At 44.8% G+C, this 21,701-nt stretch overlaps 1 protein-coding gene across 1 annotated transcript; it reads right to left on the bottom strand.

Annotated features, from left to right (window-relative positions):
- Positions 1-20,045: 20,045 nt before the first annotated feature.
- Positions 20,046-21,148, bottom strand: LOC136496114 (putative FBD-associated F-box protein At5g56400). Its single transcript, XM_066491825.1, has 2 exons — positions 20,174-21,148; positions 20,046-20,075 (listed from the first exon to the last, which is right to left on the bottom strand). The coding sequence occupies exons 1-2, from the start codon at positions 21,146-21,148 to the stop codon at positions 20,046-20,048; spliced, it is 1,005 nt and encodes a 334-aa protein (XP_066347922.1).
- Between the last annotated feature and the right edge of the window lie 553 nt (positions 21,149-21,701).

Raw genomic sequence — 21,701 nt, 5'->3', positions numbered from 1 at the left:
ACAATGGTCTTTCTCGTGATCATAGGGCCTGGGTACCTTATATTGACGAAGAAAATAGATTCCCCCTTCTTTTCAACTTTGCCGATGACACTCTGAATCAGGATAATGAACTCATGATGGCCATCATTACTCCTAGGGCAATCCCAGTAAACACATTCGGTAGCGGGAAAAACACCAATATCACGTATGAATTTTACAATCCATCAGCAGTATCCCGTCAATTGGCTTTTGGGCAACTGCCAATCAAACTTTATTTTGCCGATGTGATCAAACCTAGAGAAACAATCACCTGCGGAACAGATTGGAGCAGGGTAGTGCGACTCTCCCCCGATGCCGATACTACAGATGTCGATCTATCCATCTAGATGCCAACATCTTTCATCACCGAATCATATAAGCAATGGTGGCGAGAGTGGAGGGAACAACTGTTTGCAACATCTGCTCACACATATCGGCACATGATCGACCCTGAATACGCCATTCCCGATGACGCAGTAAGTTTCTTTTAACTCTCTTTTGCTTTTTCCTTTCATATATCGGTAACTAACTTTCTCGTGACAGGTTAACAACCTAGCACCATCTATGAGCAAAAGTGGGAAACCCTTCAATCTTCGGCCTATTTCCCCGATATCACCGATCGGCTACAACGCCCCCACCTTAGCTGCTTTGACTCACCAGAAGACCCGTGCCAAGACTATCACCTTCAAGTCCAAATTGGCTACAGCTAGGGCCACTCCATTGGCTACTGCTACAACCCTGATCAAGGCATTCAAGGTAACAACCCTGTTATTTCTACTCATGCCGATCACAGACTGTATTAACATTAATCATCAGGGTGTAAGAGCCACTGTTGGATTGTCATCGGCAATTCCTCCGACATCAAGCACCATTACCTCTGACAAACCTTCAGAGGTATTCCTTTGATTTTACATTTTATCTATTAAATATCATACCTTATACTTGTTTTGCAGCAACAAACGGGTACATTGGCAAGCATACCAGATGTTCAAGCTCCACAACCAACAAGTGCCGATGCCCCCCAGCCAACCATTGCTGAAGCCCAAGCAAAGCGCAAAGCCTTAACAGATACCGAGGCACAGCCAAAACGACAGAAGTCCATGCCGATCCCCACATCTGCCCCAACGTCTGCAAGCCGGCAAGAATCAGTCGATGCAACTGAGCAAGCAGTTAATCCTCCTATATAGGACATACCATCGGTCATCATACCCCAAGGGCCAACCACCGATGAGTCCACAGAGGATATCCCATCGGCAAGCTCAGCCGATCCTCCACACGGCATACTCCAGGCTGCTTCCTCCAGCCAAGTACAGGAAATTGCCTTGAAACAGGTAAGCCGATTGACCTAGTCGATTTATAATATTCATACTTATCCTTAACTGACCTCTTTTTCTTTTTCTCAGGAACAAGACTCCCCAAATAGCCTATTTTCCTTTGCCATTGATGTTTCTGATGATGATGGAGAGGAAGCAAGTTCTTCTCTTGCACTGGGAACAATATCGGCAGAAATTAAGTCCAAGTTGGAAGCTCTCCTGGACTTGTTACAGCAAGATACCGCCCAACTGGTAGATGACTCGGACTCCGCAAAGGCAATTTTCAAAACAATCCGTGGCCAGGTCCCTGCCGATGTTGAAGAAGCACTCTTCCTAGCAGCCCATTTAGAAAGCCGCCAACTGCAATATCAATGGGCTGCTCAACGCATTGCCGATAGAGCAGCTCAGGCTCAACTCAAAGAAGAGATGCTACAACTAAAACAGATTGCCGATGAGAAGCACAAGGGCATCGACAACTTGCAGACTTCGGGCGCTGAACTTAAGCAGAAAATCTTAGATTTATTGGCAAAGAGGATGACTCTATTGGCTGAATTGAAAGAAGTTGAGGCAGCCTTAACTCATGCCCAATAAGAAGAAAACCAGCTACCCAATGCCATCAAGGCCCTTCAGCAAGAAAGAGACATCCAGGCTCGCAAAGCCTTGGCCATGAAGAAAAAACTTAAGCCTATGGAGGGTGCTGCCGATGAAGACATCAAAGAAATGAAGAAAGCCAACCAGATTCGCCTGCGTGCGATATTGGCTATCCAATCCTTATTAAACTTGTAAATCTTGTCTATTGCATCGGCACTTTATGAGACATTGATATCCTTGTATAATTCTAGCCGATAGGACTGTTATCGGCACTTATACTTTTATGCATCCATCCAGATACTAGGGTAATATTTCTTTAAATATTTTCCATTTAATGCTCTAGGAAACACAACCCCTTCGAGGGTTTCTAGAATATATGCGTTACCAGGAACAGATTGATTTATCCAATATGGACCTTCCCAATTAGGAGACCACTTTTCAAACTTTGAACTTTTTGTCCCAATCGGTAAAATCAATTTCCAGACCAAATCTCCATCGGCAAACTCCTTTACCTTCACCTTCTTGTCATACCATCTGGCTACTCTTTTCTTATTTTCTTCGATGCTAACTAAAGCCCTTAACCGATGACCCGCCACATCTTCCAACTCATCCTTCATAAGAGTATCATAATCATCGGCTGTCAGCTGATTTTGAGAACGTATTCGCCTAGAGCCAGTTTTAATTTCCCAAGGCAATACTGCATTGTGTCCATATACTAACTGATAGGGCGTTACTTTGGTTGCACCATGACATGACATCCGATATGACCACAAGGCTTTATTTAATACTGTATGCCACCTCTTAGGATTTTCTTCAATTTTGCGCTTAATGAGTTTGATGATCCCTTTGTTAGAAGCCTCAGCCTGACCATTAGCTTGAGCATAATATGGAGAAGAATTTAAAACTTTAATTCCCATACCTACAGCAAACTCATCAAATTCTCCTGATATAAACATAGTACCCTGATCTATAGTGATAGTTTGAGGAATACCAAATCGGTAAATAATATGCTCTTTCACAAAATCGATCATATTAGCCGATGTCACCTTTTTTAAAGGAATTGCCTCAACCCATTTTGTGAAATAATCGGTAGCAACCAGAATAAATTTATGTCCTTTGCTCGATGGCGGATAAATCTGACCAATGAGATCGATAGCCCATCCCCGGAACGGCCAAGGTTTAATTATAGGGTTCACAGCCGATGCAGGCGCTCTTTGAATATTACCAAACTTTTGACACCCCTGACATCCTTTATAATATTTAAAACAATCTTCAAGAATAGTTGGCCAATAGTATCCATTCCTTCTGATCATCCACTTCATCTTGAAAGCCAATTGATGCGCTCCACACACTCCTTCATGAATTTCACCCATCAAGCTTTTCGATTCATCACTGCTAACACATCTGAGTAAAACTCTATCTATAGTTCGATAATATAATTCATCATCAAGGAGCACATACTTGGTAGCTTGGAACCTTATACGTCTTTCAACCTTTTTATATGGATCCTTTAAATAATCGACAATCTCCTTCCTCCAGTCATCGGTATCGATTGTCGATGTTAGCACTTCCTGAATAGGCTGATACCCTAAAACATGCTGAGCTAGTCGATTAGCCTCTTCATTATGCAGTCGAGAAATATATTCAAGACGAAAATCTCTAAACCCTTTCAACAATTGCAAACATCTTTCATAATACGAAATTAAAACTTCACTTCGGCATTCATAAATCCTAGCCAATTGATTTATAACTAGCATAGAATCACCAAAGATTTCAACAACATCGGTACGTATCTCCTTCAGCAATTCTAACCCTTTTATCAAGGCTTGGTATTCAGCCTGATTGTTTGTCGATGTAGCAACAATCGGCAATGAAAACTCATACTTTCTTCCTCGAGGTGAAATCAACACAATGCCGATACCTGCTCCTTCACCACATGTGGACCCATCGAAGAAAAGTGTCCAAGGAGCAACCTCCAGAGAGTCCACTGTATTACAATGCTGAGTGACAAAATCAGCCATAACCTGCCCCTTAACTGCCTTAGTCGATTCGTAACGTAGTTCAAATTCTGATAATGCTAAAATCCACTTGTCGATTCTACCACTTAATATCGGCATCGACAGCATATACTTGACTATGTCGTCTTTGCATATGACCGTACATTCAACAGATAACAAATAATGTCTTAATTTGACACAAGAAAAGTATAAACACAGACATAATTTTTCGATGGCCGAATACCTTGTCTCAGCATCCACTAATCTTCTGCTCAAATAATAAATAACACGTTCTTTCCCTTCAAATTCTTGAATAAGAGCTGAACCGATAACGGTATCATCAGTTGACAAATACAACCTGAAAGGTTTCCCGTGTTGAGGTGGAACTAGCACTGGAGGATTTGTTAAATATTTCTTAATTTCATCTAGGGCTAACTGCTGCTCAGCTCTCCATACAAATTCCTGATCGGCTTTCAATTTAAGTAATGGACTGAAAGCCTTGATCTTACCCGACAGATTAGATATGAATCTTCTAATGAAATTAATCTTACCGATCAAAGATTGCAATTCAGTTTTATTAGCAGGAGCAACCACCTTGTTAATTGCATCAATAGACTTCCTACTGATTTCGATGCCCCGCTAATGCACCATAAAACCCAAGAATTGACCTACCGATACACCAAATGTACATTTATTAGGATTCATCTTTAATCCATGCTTTCTTATGCACTCCAGTATCTTTCGTAGATCGGCTAGATGTTTTGTGATATCTCCAGACTTAATCACTACATCATCAATGTAGATCTCCACTAATGTGCCGATGTATTCATGAAAAATAAAGTTCATAGCTCTTTGATAAGTAGCGCCGGCATTTTTCAAACCAAACGTCATGACTATCCACTCAAACAACCCTACATGACCTGGACATCTGAAAGCAGTCTTGGGAATATCTTCTTCAGCCATGAATATTTGATTGTAACCTGCATTACCATCCATGAAGCTAATAATTTGATGTCCGGCTGCAGCATCAATCAACAAATCAGCAATCGACATTGGATAGCCTTCCATTGGTGTGGCTTTGTTGAGATTCCTGAAATCAATACAAACACGAAGTTTTCCATTTTTCTTATAAACAGGAACCACATTAGAGATCCACTCTACATATCGACACTGCCGAATAAACTTTGCCTCAATTAATTTAGTTATTTCGGCCTTAATGTCAGGAAGTATATTAGGGTTGCATCGGCGCGCTGGCTGCTGATGTGGCTGAAATCTAGATTTGATAGGTAACCGATGTTCAACTATCGATCGGTCTAATCCAGGCATCTCAGTATAATCCCAAGCAAAACAATCTTTATACTCTTTTAACAAATCAGTTACTTGCTGCTTACACTTGGAATCTAACTTAGCACTAATAAAAGTAGGTCTTGGCCTATCGCCATCACCAATATCTACTTCTACTAAATCATCTGCCGATGTGAGCCCTTGACCTAATTTTCTATCATCGGCAAACCTATCCATTAAAACTCTTCTTCAAAACCAACTGCTTGGATCAGTGGAATTTCATAATCAGCAACTCTAAGGAACTCTTTTTCCCAAACTTCTCCTGATATGCATTTAGTTCGCTCATAAGTATCTGATTCTGTCGATGCGATGATATAAGAAGAATCACCAGGGACAAACTCAATCTTATCCCCAATCCACTGTACGAGGCATTGATGCATTGTAGAAGGAACACAACAATTAGCATGAATCCAATCCCTCCCTAGAAGCAGATTATATGCACCCTTGCCATTAATAACAAAGAACGTCGTCGGCAAGGTTTTGCTGCCGATGGTCAATTCAACGCATACTGCCCCTTTAGCCGGTGACACATTGCCTTCAAAATCCTTCAGCATCATATCAGTTTTGGTCAAGTCTTGATCTCCCTTACCAAGTTTCCGATACATCACATAAGGCATAATATTAATCGCAGCCCCTCTGTCGATAAGTATCTTAGATACAGGCTGCCCATCAACTCTGCCTTTCACAAACAAAGCCTTAAGATACTGTCTCTCATCATCGGTAGGTTTCTCAAAAATAGCCATCATTGGATCTAGTGTCAACTGAGCTACTTGATCAGAGAGAACAACTTCTTCCTCATTATCAGATAGTGCCAAAAACTCCATCGGCAATATGAATACCATATTAACATCTGCCGATGGACCCTTATTTTTGTGTTTTATCTGCCACTGCTGATGACTGGACCTCTCATTGGAGGGATTTTCCTCTCGGTATAAATCCTCCTGATGCTCACGTTGCATCCTCCTTTTCCGTGTCTTTGTCAGACCCTTCGGGCACCATCGAGGAAACTTGGTTTTCCAAACCGGCTGATAATAGGTCATAGTCGATTCTACACAGCGTATATTAGGGTCCCTATAGAATATTTCTTCATCGGGAACTCTTGCGTTTGCCATCTCCTCAAGCTCCTCTTGATTCCTAGGAAAATATCCAACGCGTTTACCAAGCCTTTCATGTACACTAAGTCTGCCCCCTAGCCGATCATGCACTGATGCTCTGCCTCTGATCGGCTCATTGATAAATAAACCCTGATTGCCAGGTTGAAACCTCCTTTCTGACCGATTGATCCCATAATAACCATTGCACTCAGGGAAATTTTCAACAGTTGGCAATTTAATACCTTCTTCCCAGCAATGGATGAAAAACAGGCACCTCCAATGATCTTTATGCCGATACCATTCTTCCCGATGTCTCTCTTCTTGTTGTTGTCGATATCGGTCCTTACGTTGACGCCAACCCTCCTGCTGCCTTTGATGGGTAATCACAATGCCAGGTCGAGGAGGGTTTTTGGAACTACTGCTTTCTCCCAGCAAACCCTTACTTTTTGCATCATCGGTAGTTATCCAATGTTGGGGATCCACTGATGCGTTTTTCTCAGCAGCCTCTGATGTCAATACCTTGGTCTTCCCTTTGGCCTCCAACATATTTGCTGGAAAATGGTGTTGATCAATTTTCATCGGCTTCTGGGCCTTGGAAGTACCAAACTTAATTCTCCCAGATTCAATAGCCGATTGTAACTGTTGCCTGAACACCTTGCACTTATTTGTACTATGTGAAGTTGCATTGTGCCATTTGCAGTACAAGATCTTCTTCAACTCTTCTGCCGATGGGATCACATGATTAGGTGACAGCTTAATTTGGCCCTCTTGAAGCAGAAGATCAAATATCTTGTCGGCCTTGGTGATATCAAAGGTAAACTTTTCTGGTTCTTTCTGACCAAAGGGACAAGATATTGGCTTTTTATTCTTAACCCACTCAGCTAAGCCAATAACTGGTTCTTCATCAGAATCAAAATCTCCTACTTCTTCAACAAATGATACTTTTTTACTCCAATTCTTTTTAGGTTTAAAAACCCTAGTATCTTGATCAGAGATCCTTTGCACAAGATGACTGAGGCTTTCAAACTCCTGAGAAGCATATCTGTCTTTAAGATGTGGCAATAACCCTTGGAAAGCCAGATCGGCAAGCTGTCGATCATCCAGCACCAGACTGTAGCACTTATTTTTTACATCTCGTAGCCTTTGCACAAAGCTTTCTACCGATTCATCATTACGCTGTCTCAATTTTACTAAATCGGTAAGCTTCTTTTCATGGATTCCAGCAAAGAAATACTTATGAAATTGTTTTTCTAAATCAACCCAAGTAATAATAGAATTTGGTGGTAATGAAATGAACCATGTAAATGCCGATCCAGACAAAGATGATAAAAATAATCGAACTTTTAATTCATCTCTGCTAGCTGCCTCTCCGCATTGAATAATGAAGCGATTGACGTGTTCCATTGTTGATGTATCATCTTGCCTAGAGAATTTAGTGAAATCTGGTACCTTGTACCAATTTGGGAGAGGAATTAAATCATATGCAGGAGGGTATGGAGTCCGATAAGAATAAGTATTGACCTTGGGCTTTATCCCAAACTGATCCTTCATAATTTCTGCTATCTTATCAGCCTAAAAAGCATCAGCCTCCTGCTGATGAACTGGCTGAATTTCTATAGGAGGTGCCTGCTGATATCCCTCCACATATCTTTGTGGCCCACGATCTCTAGCAATCGGCATATTTGCCGTTACTTGTGGTCCATTAACCTGTTGGAAAGGATTCATCGGCTGAGCTGCCGATGCTTGATTCTAGAAACCAGCTTGCATATGACCTTGTTGAATCCCTGCAACCTGCTGATTTTGTTGAACTGTATGTTGAACAGGTAACTGTCCTGACCAACCATTATTAGAACTCATCGGTACAAAACTTACCGATGGCTGGTAATTTGCTGACATTGTTGGATAATTATAACCAGCTTGAGGCATTAACTGAACCCCAGTTTGACTCATAGCAGGGGCTTTCTGCTGCATCGGCAGTAAGCTTGCCGATAGACTTGAATTGGGTGTTTGAACCAAAGGCATCTGGAAACCTCCTGGAGTTGGTTGCACAGTAGTTGCTGTGGCATATTGAGGCACTTGAGCCATCGACAAAACAGCCAATGGTATAGGAGCTTTTCCTACTGCATCAAACACTTGAGGTAACCCAGGATTAAAAGCAGATGACTCCGGAGGCATACCAAATCCCCACCAATTAGCAGGAATCTGGTTATTCTGAGACACAGGGCCTGACATAGCTGATGCCGATAGATCTGTATTAAGCCGAACTCGTCCACCTAGTAGTACTGGATCTGATCGTATCGGTGTAGATTGAATATTAGGTAAGCCTGCCGATACTGGAGGAGAAGTAACTTCTGTACCCACAATGGCCGAGGGAGCCGATGGAGTATTGATAGATGCCGGCTCTGGTTGATGATAGGCAGGCCCAACGTAATGCGGTGACGCTTGTCCTTCTTTGAGAGTTCGAACCATAGCATTATGAACAGTATTGGACAGCACATTGGAATGATTAATCAAAGCATGATTTACTGCAGAATTAACCATCTCTTGAAGTTTACCAGGATTGGAGTCAAAGGTAACCTGCCGAGGCAACGGCAAATCTTGCTTCTGGATGACTTGTCCACTCTTGTTCAGGCTAAATGATTTCAGACAAAGCTGCCTGTATTCTTCTACAGCCTTTTCCATAGCCTGCCTCTGCTCTTCCTTAAGATCTTCTTCTGATACCACAATAATGTTCCCTGAATCGATCTTAGGATTGAACATATTGATCGGATTGATTTGTCCCACTAGGCGTGCCAAAAGATGTGTTGATGCAAAAGTGGATCTGCAAACACAGAGGGCTAATACCCGAATCGATATCCAAAGCGTGCTAGTCGATTTGACCTGTTAATCGATAAGGATGAAGATACGAGCACTTTGGTCCTGACAACAGCGATATGCCCAGAAGTCATGGCCAAGAGGTACTCATGCGGAACTCGAGAATCGCTGAAAGTCGCACTGAAGCGATGCAACTCGCCGAATCAATGAGAACTCGTAAAAAAAGGAAAAATATGCAAATTGACGAAGTCGCCGAAAAGTAAGTAGATGCAAATAGGAGTAAAAATTGGTTTTGATATTGATTGATATTTTTTTACATTGCCCCTCAATCTATATTTATACCCTGATCTAAAGAGACATAACCAAATACGACTAGGACACCAAGTCCATATCTAAGGAAACACGTGACTCTTACATGAATCATACTCTAACAAATATAGAAAAGGAAATCAACTCATATCTATTTCTCTGTCCGCCTCAATTACGATGGAATTCTCACCGACCTCCTTTCCATCGACATACTTCCTGTTTCATCGGCAGTAGTTTTCAAGCCTTCCTTCATCGGCATCGACAATAACATCTCCAACCTTATCGGCAATGTCCGAGTCTAAATCAACATTTCCATCGATCACCACCATTCATCGGCAACCATCTTTATAAGCTGATTTTCATCGACTGTCAGTGTATACAGTAACTTTTCTCCTGCCGATTAGCCCACTCTGATCATTTTGACATGTGCAAAAAACGGTGTCAACAGAGACAATCACCACCCTCCGCTCAACAATCCTCGCTGCTACAAGCCGTCTAGGTGGTGGCAACCACCAAGAGTAACAAGCGAAATCCACAACGAAACACGAACACTAAGTGCCTCTAGATGCAATCACTCAAGCAATGCACTTGGATCACTCCCAATCTCACTATGATGATGAATCAATGATGGAGATAAGTGGGAGGACTTTGGCTTAGCTCACAAGGTTGCTATGTCAAAGAAAATGGCCAAAGATATGAGCCATAGCCGGTCATGGGGCTTAAATAGAAGCCCCCACAAAAATAGAGCCGTTGTACCCCTTCACTGGGCACACTATGCTCTGACCGGATGCTCTGGTCTTACTGACCGGACGCTGCTCCTCAACGTCCGGTCGCCCGATGGCGGCCACATGTCCCGACTTCAATGGTCATCTGCCTTGACCGGACACTGCACCTGAGTTGACCAGACGCTAGAGCCTCAAAGTCTGGTCGTTTCCAGTAAGCTCCCCGAGGCGTATTTTTTCAACCAGACGCGTCCGGTCCACCTTGACCGGACACAGTCCAGTGTCCGGTGATTAACCCTAGGTACTGTACCCCCAGTCAACATGACCGGGCGTAGCCACTCAGCGTCTGGCGCTTTTGGATCCAGCGTTCGGTCAGTTGACCGACACCAGCATCTCCTCTGTTTTCACTTCTAACTTCTTCACCCTTGCTCCAATGTGCCAACCACCAAGTGTATCACCTTGTGCACATGTGTTAGCATATTTTCACAAATATTATCAAGGGTGTTAGCACTTCACTAGATCCTAAATGCATATGCAATGAGTTAGAGCATCTAGTGGCACTTTGATAACCGCATTCCGATACGAGTTTCACCCCTCTTAATAGTACGGCTATCAAACCTAAATGTGATCACACCCTCTAAGTGTCTTGATCACCAAAACAAAATAGCTCCTACAAATTATACCTTTGCCTTGAGCTTTTTGTTTTTCTCTTTCTTCTTTTCAAGTTTAAGCCCTTGATCATCTCCATGTCATCACCATTGTCATGTTATGATCTTCATTGGCTTCTCCACTTGAAGTGTGCTACCTATCTCATGATCACTTGATAAACTAAGTTAGCACTTAGGGTTGCATCAATTCACCAAAACCAAACTAGAGCTTTCACCTAATTCGTCTTCCACTTCAGGACCAGGACCCCAACTACAAAGAAATGCTCCTTGACATTCTTGTTGTAGTACTTGAGCAACACAGCAAGGTATTTGGCTGTACGTACACAAGAATCGAGTCGCTTCTCTTCTGCACTATTCACTTCTAGCTCCCATACTTCATTGGCCTTGTCTTCATCAAAGTTCTCTACCCATGCTGATCTGAAGGCTATATCTGCTGGGAGCACTGCCTTAGCACCATAAACCATAAAGTATGGTGATACGCCGATATTGCGACTGGGCTAGGTTCTGAGACCCCAGACCATGGCTGGTAACTCTTTAAGCCATCTTTCAGGAGCTTTGTCATTTTCTCTATACATCCTCTTCTTAAGTGCGTCTAGGATCATACCAGTTGCCAACTCGACCTGTCCATTAGCTCTAGGGTGTGCCACCGAGACGTATTTTACTACTATGCTCCTTTCATCGCAGAAGTCCCAAAAAGCGTTCCCGGTGAACTGAGTACCCAGATCAGCGATAATGCTGTTGGGTATGCCTAAGCGATGGATGACCTGGTCGAGGAACGCGACAGCCTTTTCTGAAGATGCCTTGACCAGGGGCATGTACTCTATCCACTTAGAGAATTTGTCGATCAGCACGAAGACGCATGTAAATTTCCTAGGGGCCGGTTTGAAAGGCCCGATCATATCTAGTCCCCAGCATGCGAAGGGCCAAGAGGCTGGTATAGTCTGAATCTCATGTGCTAGTATGTGGATTCTCTTGGTGAAGAACTAACAACATTCACAATGGCGGACTAGCCTCTCTGCATCAGCTACGGCTGACGGCCAATAGAACCCTGCTCGAAAAGCCTTGCCCACTAGCGTTCTCGAGGCCGCGTGATTACCGTAGGAGCCAGAGTGGATTTTGTCCAGGAGATGTTCACCATCCTCCTAGGTTATACACTTCATCAAGATTTCCTCCTTCACGTTCTTGCACCACAATTTGCCATCGACGAGCAGATACTGCTTACTGTGATGCATCAAACGTTCGTTTTCTATGCGATCGGTGTAACCGCTACCATCTGTTATGTACTTGATGAAAGGTACTCTCCAGTCAGGCTCTTTAGTGATTGAAGGTGGTTTGGTGGTGTTTGACACCGGAACCATAGCGACCAATAGCTGGTTTGGAAGCTTGTCGACCGCGGGATCCTCTTCTTTGATGGAGGGCGCAAGCAGGTCTTGAACAAATATGCCATATGGTACTTTGGCTTGAGATGATCCTAACTTTGACAGCGCATCTGCTGCTTGGTTTTTGTCCTGGACCACATGTGTGTACTCGACGCCATAGAACTTACCTTCTAGCTTTCTGATCGTTTTGCAGTATGTGTCCATCTTTTTGCTGGTCGTATCCTAGTCCTTGTTGAGTTGGTTGATGACCAAAGCCAAGTCTCCATAGACATAGAGACGTTTGACACCGAGCTCGACCATAATGCGTAGACCATGTAGGCATGCTTTGTACTCAGCGGTGTTATTAGACGCCGAGAAATAAATCCTAAGGACATATCGGAGCTACTCCTTGGATGGTGATACAAAAAGGACTCCTACTCCTGCACTGTCGATGTTGAGAGAGCCATCGAAGTACATCTTCCAATACTCGGTGGGCCCCTAAGAGGCAGGTGTGCTTAAGTCTATCCACTCGACGATGAAATCGACGAGTGCCTGAGACTTAATTGTAGTACGGCTTGCAAATTCCAAGGAGAAAGGGCATAGTTCCATTGCCCATTTAACGATGCGCCTATTTGCATCCTTGTTGCGAATGATGTCTCCTAGAGGGTACTCAGTCATGACCACCACGCGATATCCGTCGAAGTAGTGTTTCAACTTTCGGGATGTGATTAGTATGGCATAGATCAATTTCTGAATTTATGGGTACTTGGTCTTGGATTCATTGAGCACCTCACTGATGAAATAAATTGGTCGCTGTACCTTGTAGATGTGGTTGGGCTCGTCACGCTCGACCTCCATGGCAGTGGAGACCACTCGATTAGTTGCCGCAATGTAAAGTAGGAGGGTTTCGTCTTCTCTGGGAGCAGTGAGGACCGGAGGTGATGTAAGGAATTGTTTCAGCTGTGTAAATACAGCGTCTACTTCCTCCGACCACTCAAACTTCTCGGATGCTTTAAGTGGCTTGAAAATGGTAGTCCTTTTTCGCATAATCTTGATATGAAACGACTAAGGGCAGCCATGCATCCGGTAAGCTTCTGAACATCCTTCACCTCTTTGGGCGGCTTCATGTCCAAGACAGCTTTTACCTTCTCTGGGTTAGGGCATATGCCATCATGACTGATGACATTGCCGAGCAATATACTAGATGGAACACTAAAGATACAATTCTTTGGGTTTAATTTCCATTAGAATGTGTTAAGAGCTGCAAAGGTACGTTTGAGGTTGTCAACAAGGGTGTATGCTTCCTTGGTTTTAACAACTACATCATCAACATAAGCCTCGACGAGGTCGTCTTTTATCTCATCTTTGAGGCAGGCCTATATGGCGCGTTGGTAGGTAGCCCCAGCGTTCTTGAGCTAGAACGACATGGTCATGTAGCAGTAGGCGCCGAAGGGCGTGATGAAGGATGTCTTGACCTGGTCGTCCTTTTTGAGAGTGATCTGGCAATAACCAGAGTAGCAATCGAGAAAGGAAAGCAACTCGCAACCGGCAGTTGAATCTATGACCTCATCTATGTGAGGTAAGCCAAAGGGGTCTTTAGGGCAGTGTTTGTTGAGATCAGTGTAATCAACGCACATTCTCCATTCATTATTCTTTTTGCATACAAGAACCGGGTTGGCTAACCACTCCAGATGATACACTTCTTTGATAAATCCAGCTGCCAAAAGCCGTGTGACTTCTACCCTAATAGCCTCCTTTTTGTCATGAGCGAACCGTCGTAGCTTCTGCTTGATAGGTTTGGCCTTGCCATCAACATTTAAGGAGTGCTCGATCAAGTTCTGAGGTACACCGGGCATGTCAGCGGGTTTCCATGCGAACACACTCACATTGCTCCTCAAGAACCTGACGAGCGCGTCTTCCTATTTAGGATCCAGGTTGACCCCGATAAGGGCCATTTTGCTAGGATCATCGTCAACTAGCTGGATCGCTTTGTGCTCTTTGGACTTGATGTTCTTGCGTGGGGCCTCGAGCTCTAGGATCTCCAGGTGGTCGACTGGGGTCTTCTTGGCGTCGAGCATGGTCTTGGCCATGCGAATAGAGAGGTCGTGAGCCTCTACTATTTTGAAGCTGTTATCCTCGCAGGTATAAGTTGCGTATACGTTGCCCCTGAGAGTTAGAACCCCTTTCTCAGTAGGTATCTTGAGCACCAAATACCTGTAGTGAGGTATGGCCATGAACTTGGTGAGCGCTGGTCGACCAAGGATAGCATGGTAGGTGCCTTCAAAGTCAGCGACAACAAAGTTGACGTAGTTGGTGCGGAAGTGGTCTGGGGTACCAAATTGCACAGGTAGCATGATCTGCCCGAGAGGTGTGGAGCTCTATCCAGGAAGAACACCCCAGAATTGTGCCTCATATGGCTTGAGATCAGCCTAGGTTATCTTCAGGGATGGCAAACTATTCTTGAACAGTATATCAATGGAACTGCCACCGTCAATCAGCACTCTATCGAACTGAACCTTGTTGATACAAGGATCAAGAACCAGAGGAAAATGCCCTAGCTCAGGTATTGCAGCCCATTGGTCCTTTCTGCTGAAGGAGATCTTGCGGTGAGACCAAGGAGGGAGCCACAGATCGGCGATGAGGTTGTCGGCGTTGGCCACGTTCAAGCAAGCGCGGGCGAGCAGCTTGCATTCTCGTTTGGTCTCGATGGACACTTTGCCCCCAATGATGGTGTGGACGTGATCGGTTGGCTTGACATACTTGTGATGGGGATCTATGTCTTCATCATCGTTGTCCTCGTTACGCTGCTCCCCTGCATCGTTAGGCTTGTCAGATGTATCCAGAGCCTGTTGGCGCATGTAGATAGATTTGAGAACACGGTAATTCTCCATGGTACGGTTTGATTTGGGATAGAGCTGGCAGGGTCCTTTCAATGCTTTGGCGTAGTCCTCTTCGTAGTTGCGATGTCTGCCACCTTTTTTAACGGTGTTGACTTCGCCGTCATCTTCCCGAGCACGCTTGCCCCTGTAATCATCACGGCGATTACGCCGCTGATTACGCTGGTCGCGATGGTCGCGGGAATCGTTGCGCTGGTTGCGGCGATCAAAATTGTCGTTCCGACCACGGTTGTCGCGGTAGTCATCGCGGTGTGGGGGTCGTCGGAGCGTGGAACCCTTGCTGCTTCTTCGATGATTATCTCTTTAGCATCATCGGCATCCGCATATTTTTTAGTAGTAGCTAAGAGCGCTGTGACCGATTTAGGCCTTTTGCGGAGGAGCTTGTCCCTTAGGGCATCGTGGAAGCGGAGACCAGTGATGAAAGCTTCGATTGCCTCATTGTCGGAGATTGATGGGACCTTGATGCGCATCTCCGAGAAGCGTCGGACGTACTCATGCAATGGCTAATCTTTGCGATCTCGAATCCGTTGTAGATCATATTTGTTGCTGGGTTGTTCGCAAGTAGCAATGAAGTTGTCGATGAATGCTTGCTTGAGCTCTTGCCAAGAATCAAAGTGGTTCGCTGGCAAGCTGACCAGCCATTGGTGGCCTGCATGGCCGATGGCGATGGGGAAGTAATTAGACATGACATGCTTGTCAGCCATGGCTGATTTGCATGCGGTTTCGTAGAGCATGACCTATAACTCGGGGTTCTCCTTGCCGTCGTACTTCTGGAGTTTTTTGAGCTTGAAGTTTTTGGGCCATATGACTTGGCGAAGGTGAGGAGTAAACTGCTTCAAACCCAGAGGGCCGTGGGTAGTATCATATTCCATACAGCGATAGCTTTTGTGGGATGCACGATCGTTGGCTCTTTGGTTAATGCGATTGCGCAGATCGCATTCTCCGAGGGAATGGCGGAGATCATTATTGCCGTCATGGCGATCCCGATTGCCACGCTGGTTGACCCTGCGACCGTGGTTATCACGGCGATTGTCGCGGTTGTCTCATCGATTATCGTCCCAGTTGTTGCGGCGGTTGCATCCCGACCACCGTTTTCACCTTGACGGTTGTCTGATGGGTCGTTGTTGCGTAAGCCATGTTGGTTGGGTGACTGTGGGTGACTTGAGTACTGGCGACTGTGGCTTAATTCGACTGAGATGGATGAAGCCCGGGCTTGGTTTGTAATCTCTGCGGTCTGGGCCATAGCAGCCGTCAGGTAAGCTTGTATATCATCATGAACTGCTTGGATTTCTAGGGTATTGGGTAGTCGTTGCATTGTTGCCATAGCAATAGCTATGTTGGCGCTTGGAGTCCTGAAGACCTGCTTGTCCCCTACCCTATCAAAGGCATTGTTAAGATAGCGTGGCTGGACCCTTATGCGTCGTGCCTCCTCTTCTGCCTCGGCTTCGGCTTGTTGGCGATTAAACCAGTTAATATTGCGCGCTTCGCGTGCTAGCCTTTCTTGTTCTGTTTCGCCAACTGCTGGTGGTTCGTCATTACTGACAATATTGATCAAGTCTCCTCACCTTAGTGGGAAGGATGGGAATCGTGGGAACCTCGGGGCGTGGTCTGAGATATCCAGATCATATTCAACTCCTTCATTGTCATGATGCTGGAGCTCGGTGTGGACGGAGCCATTAGATGCGATGCCGGATGGGGAGCTTGAGCCGCTCTCTTGAACTGTGTGGACCGATCCTTCCTGATACTCCTTAATCCGGACCATGTTGACGAAGTTGCGTAGGCCATAGGGCTGAGCCTAGTAGTTCTCCATCGAGGCTTCGCACTCGGAGAGCCAGAGACCCATCGCGGGGGCTGGTCGGTGACGAACGGAGCGCCCTTTAGGAGTAGATGTGACCACGAGATCCGTACCGAGTCGTGCAGGACGACTGGCCCGAGCTGGTCGGGTAGATCTGTTGTGGGTAGCGGTTACCTGCTCATTAGGCTGATTTTGAATCAAACTTACCAGAGCTAGGGTTTCAGCAAGCTTGGTACCGACCCGATCGATGGAGTCGAGCAGGTCGGTGTTGTCAATCTGCCTCCCTTTGTAGCGAGGAAGCGGACGATGGGTTGTCAGCGTGGCTGAAGATGATGCTGGTGTGGCTAGAGCCAGATCCACTGTGGTCGGAGCTATAGCCGATGCAGGTGAAGCAGTGGTCAACGTAGATTAAATTCGCGCCTCCTCCGTGGTCATGGCGATGAAGTTGTCGGAGCCAGTGGTCTAGGTGATCTAGCCGATGGTGAATGTGAGGCCGTTCGGCGTAGCCATGGAACCGGGGATGATGACCATCTTGTTCGTCTGGAGAGCAGTACGCACACCCCCTACCTAGCGTGCCACTGTCGACGAAATATGGTCGGTAGTCTACCTAGGGGTATGCCCAAGGTAGTAGATTATCGGCAGACAGATGCGCAAGCTACAAACAAGATGGTGACGCAAGATAGACACGAGGTTTTATCTAGGTTCGGCCGCCGTGAAGGCGTAATACCTACGTCCTGCGTCTGATTGTATTGCTGTATGTCAATGAGATGTTTCTGAGAGGGGTCCCCTGCCCGCCTTATATAGTCTAGGGGGCAGAGTTACAGATCTGGAAACTAATCCTAACCAGTTACAATTGCCATAGATGGCCGGATAAGGATTCCTATTCTAACCGACCAGGATCTTGCTTGATTTCCAAGTCTGCCTTGATTCCTTGCGTGGGACTCCGAGCATATCGGCTGGGTCACGCGTCATCTTCTAGTGGGCCAGACCCTCTGGTCCGGGCCGGCCCAAGCCTAGCCGTAAGGGTATAGGAGTTAATACCCCCACAAGAATCGTACCCTGCACACCTGCAGAACAGTACTATCAGGTCATGTCAGAAGGATACTTTATAACCTTCCAGACATGTTAGAACATGAACAGTGTTGTGGGCACCGACATTTGTCCTACAGTGCGATAGGCGCCGACATTTGCCATACCAGAAGAACACGATGGAGCCTACCATATGCGTCTGGGCATCAACAGTATTGTGGGCGCCGACAAACCGTCTTGTACCCGACGGCGTCAGCAACAAGACTAGGACACACACTCTCACTCTCTCTTTCTCATTTGTAATGCCATCCCCTTCGCCTATAAAAGGGGATGCGCTCTCTCCTAAAAGAGGACGATCAATTTTCCAACGAACAACAAACAACAGACGGATCATTTCAACTCACTCTCTGTTAGCCTTAGACATTCTAAACTACACAGAGCATACGTTCCAAAACTTAGCGCACGTAGGAGCTCCGGTCACTCTCGGTCCTTCGGTCCAGAGTCCGACCGGACCTCTAACACCCCCATCTTACTCCCACTCGTTTGTAACCCCACAACAAACTTCGAGCACCTGGGCTCGGGAATAAAGTCACCGACCGACTCAAACTGGACATAGGGCACGTTGCCTGAACCAGTATAAACCCTGTGTCATTGAGTGCTAGGCCACATCCGATCACAACGTACGGCAAAACGACAAATATTTACTTGTTGGTCACTTTTCGCATCGACACATGTTGTCTCCTAAAATCATGTTCGTAGCAGTGATTAGAACAAACAATAACATAGTTTGCTACACGAATCTACAAAGCGCCCTAGCTATCCAAGTATGAGTGAAAGCAAAATAGATATTCAATCGTATGAGTAAAAAAACAGATATTTCTAGATGATATTTAGAAATTTCTTTTTCTTTACATCAGAATGAGAAAATTGCTCCTCTAAAAAAGAAAAAGAAAATATGCTATTTGAGAAAAATTGCCCATGAAAGTAAAAAAATTCTACAACCTCAGCTTAAGAAAAATTGATGATGGAGATTCAACTAAAGTTTAAGAAAGGAATTGTGAGGAATAGTGATGCTAATACAATTGTCAAAAGGGATAACTGCAACCTCCTTTGTAGTAGTTTAAGCAACCCACTTTTTACACCAAGAAAAAAAACATAGCATAATATAAGGTGCTTTCAATAATTATCAAGGACTTTGAAATTTGAGAAATAAGATGCAGACACCTATATTAAAAAAAGAGTGGTGCAATCTCTCTACTCTCTGACATCCACTCATACACAATGTCTCCTCCACTTGTACGATAAATTGGCGTCATTGCAAGGAGTCCATGACCCACCGTCTAGTGGGGGCATAAGTTTAAAAGCATCTTTGTTGTCTTTTATTATCCTATTCCATGATGGGCCGAAACTAATATCTACCTTCCGAACTCCTATTTCCCTTTTCAGTATGGATTGAATGAACTGGAGTTCACAATCAGTTCCTATCAAGTTCTTGAACTCTACTTCCTGGAGATGAGCTAAGGAGAACTCATGGGGATTCCATGTGCACGAGTTATCACATAAGTAGCAGTCCTTCTTCTGCAGTAAAGATCATGGAAGGATATATGCATTATTATTCCGTATGATATGAAGATAACAGGGCAAAAAGAAAAGTCTAATAACCAATATGGACTAATGGAGGAATAAATTGTGTCACCTTCGTCATAATGCAATAGCATAACTGTAGGCTGAGGTGTCTAATAGTGTTGCATTGTGCAAGGAAACTTGCTATGCCAGCTGATCCAAAGGAATGTAGTCCGCATTGTGTAACATGAACTGTTAAGGATGTCACATAAGGAAGTGGTGGAATCCGACCTTTGATTATGTCACCTATTCCATGCTTTGTCTAATCAAATTAAGAAAAATAGTCAAAACAAAAATGTGGAAAAGAAAACGTTGTCGGCAAAAAATAAATATTGGACAATGTGGATGCATATGATTCATTTTTATTGTTTTAACGATTTTGAGGCAAAATAATAAATCAGTAGAACAAATTCAAGTGCATGAATAATTGAACAAACACTGGGCATGAATACATACGACACACCTCTACCTCTTTAAGAGACACTTCCAGACATCTGGTTGATCTACAACATTGCAGGAGGTGAATGCTAGCATAGTTTCTGTCTCCATACGAGTAAAATGGTATCCTGAGGGTTCCCACTCTTGACAAGTGACTATGAACGTCATCAATACGCAAAGGTTGTTGCGCCCAGAACATGAGATCATCTATCCTTGGAGCCGAGACCGTGAACACCTCAAGATCGTAGCAGTGCACAACATGGAGAACCCGGAGGCTAGGAGTCCTGAGTTCTAAGGATTGCATATTCTCTATCTTGTCTAGCGATAGCTCTAAAAGTACGCTGGCCTCAAGGAGCAAGTCCCCCGTCGTAGAGAGGTGAAGATGATCCAGCCGAAGCTTACGTAGGCGCGGGCAGCATGGTGACGACACAAGGCGAGAAAGGAGGTGGCCTGCGACCGTTGTATCTTCAAGGGAAAGATCTGTGAGGGACGTGAATACCACCATGGAAGAAGAAGAAAACGACAGTTCAAGTTGTGCGAAACCCAATCTTAAATGCATTGTATCCAGCTTTGCATAGGTAGCTAGCTCATCAATGGCCATCACAGGATGCTCATGGCCTCCTTGGGCTAGGCGGTCCTCGTAGATCCACGGAAGCTCCAGTTTAAGGATTAAAGATTTCACCTCGTGCTGCACAGCGTACCGGATCCATCCCTGTGCGGCCTGGAAGGACCGTGGCACGAGCTCTTCTGTTTTTTGAGACATAATGTTGAGCGAGATCACCAGATCTTTGACAGCGCAACGCCTCCTTGTTGCTTTAGCACGAAGCATGAGAGCGTCGTCGGCGAAGGCAAGGTACTGTTCACCGGCACCGGCTTCCATGCGAACCGCCGGCCATCTGACGGAGTTGAAGCGGAGGGCGGGGACACCCGTCCACAGGCCACGCCACCGCCGCGAGAGCGCGTGGGTGCGCACGACGTCCCTCGTGTCGGGGAGCAGGTCCAGGATGCGCACCAGCAGGTCATCAGGGAGGCTGCTGATGAGGTCTCCGCCGACGCCGCCGTCACCGACGGATAGAGTCGCGCTTCGTCGTCGTTTCGATCTCGACCTGCTTCGCACGCCCATCGTGGAGTAGCCCATCGCAATACCATGTGTGTCATTGAAAAAGTTCAGCGGTCTTCAGCGCCACTGCTTCAAATTTTTTGTGCCCTCCATGCCACTGCCGTCAGTTTGGACTCTAACGCCGTTAAACTGCAGGTGTGAAAAGTCAAAAATACCCTTTAGTCTAAATATGTCATTAATTTTTTTGAGCATCTTAACGACTTCAAATGAAAAAAAACTCAAAACTAGAAAGTTGTAGATCTCGTTGAGATCTATAATTTTCATATAAAAATTATCTTCATTTAATTCCACAAAAAAATATGATTTGATATGATTAATATATCTTAGAAAAATCATATCTTTTTTTACGGAATTAAATAAAGATAATTTTTATATGAAAATTATAGATCTCGACGAGATCTACAACTTTCTAGTTTTGAGTTTTTTTTTCATTTGAAGTAGTTAAGATGCTCAAAAAAATTAATGACATATTTATACTTAAGGGTATTTTCGACTTTTCACACCTGCAGTTGACAGCGTTAGAGCCCAAACTAACGGCGGTGGCATGGAGGGCACAAAAAAGTTGGAGTAG

This window comes from Miscanthus floridulus, chromosome 12 (genome assembly GCF_019320115.1).
Source record: "Miscanthus floridulus cultivar M001 chromosome 12, ASM1932011v1, whole genome shotgun sequence".
Classification (NCBI taxonomy): Eukaryota; Viridiplantae; Streptophyta; class Magnoliopsida; order Poales; family Poaceae; genus Miscanthus; species Miscanthus floridulus.
The sequence above is the reverse complement of the archived record's forward strand: the minus strand, read 5'-3'. Positions and strand labels throughout refer to the sequence as shown.

Coding starts and splice junctions, on each gene's coding strand:
- LOC136496114 (XM_066491825.1), bottom strand. CDS start 21,148: ATGGGCTACTCCACGATGGGCGTGCGAAGCAGGTCGAGATCGAAACGA. Junction 20,076..20,173: donor AACCTTTGCGTATTGATGAC/GTTCATAGTCAC, acceptor GCAATGTTGTAG/ATCAACCAGATGTCTGGAAG.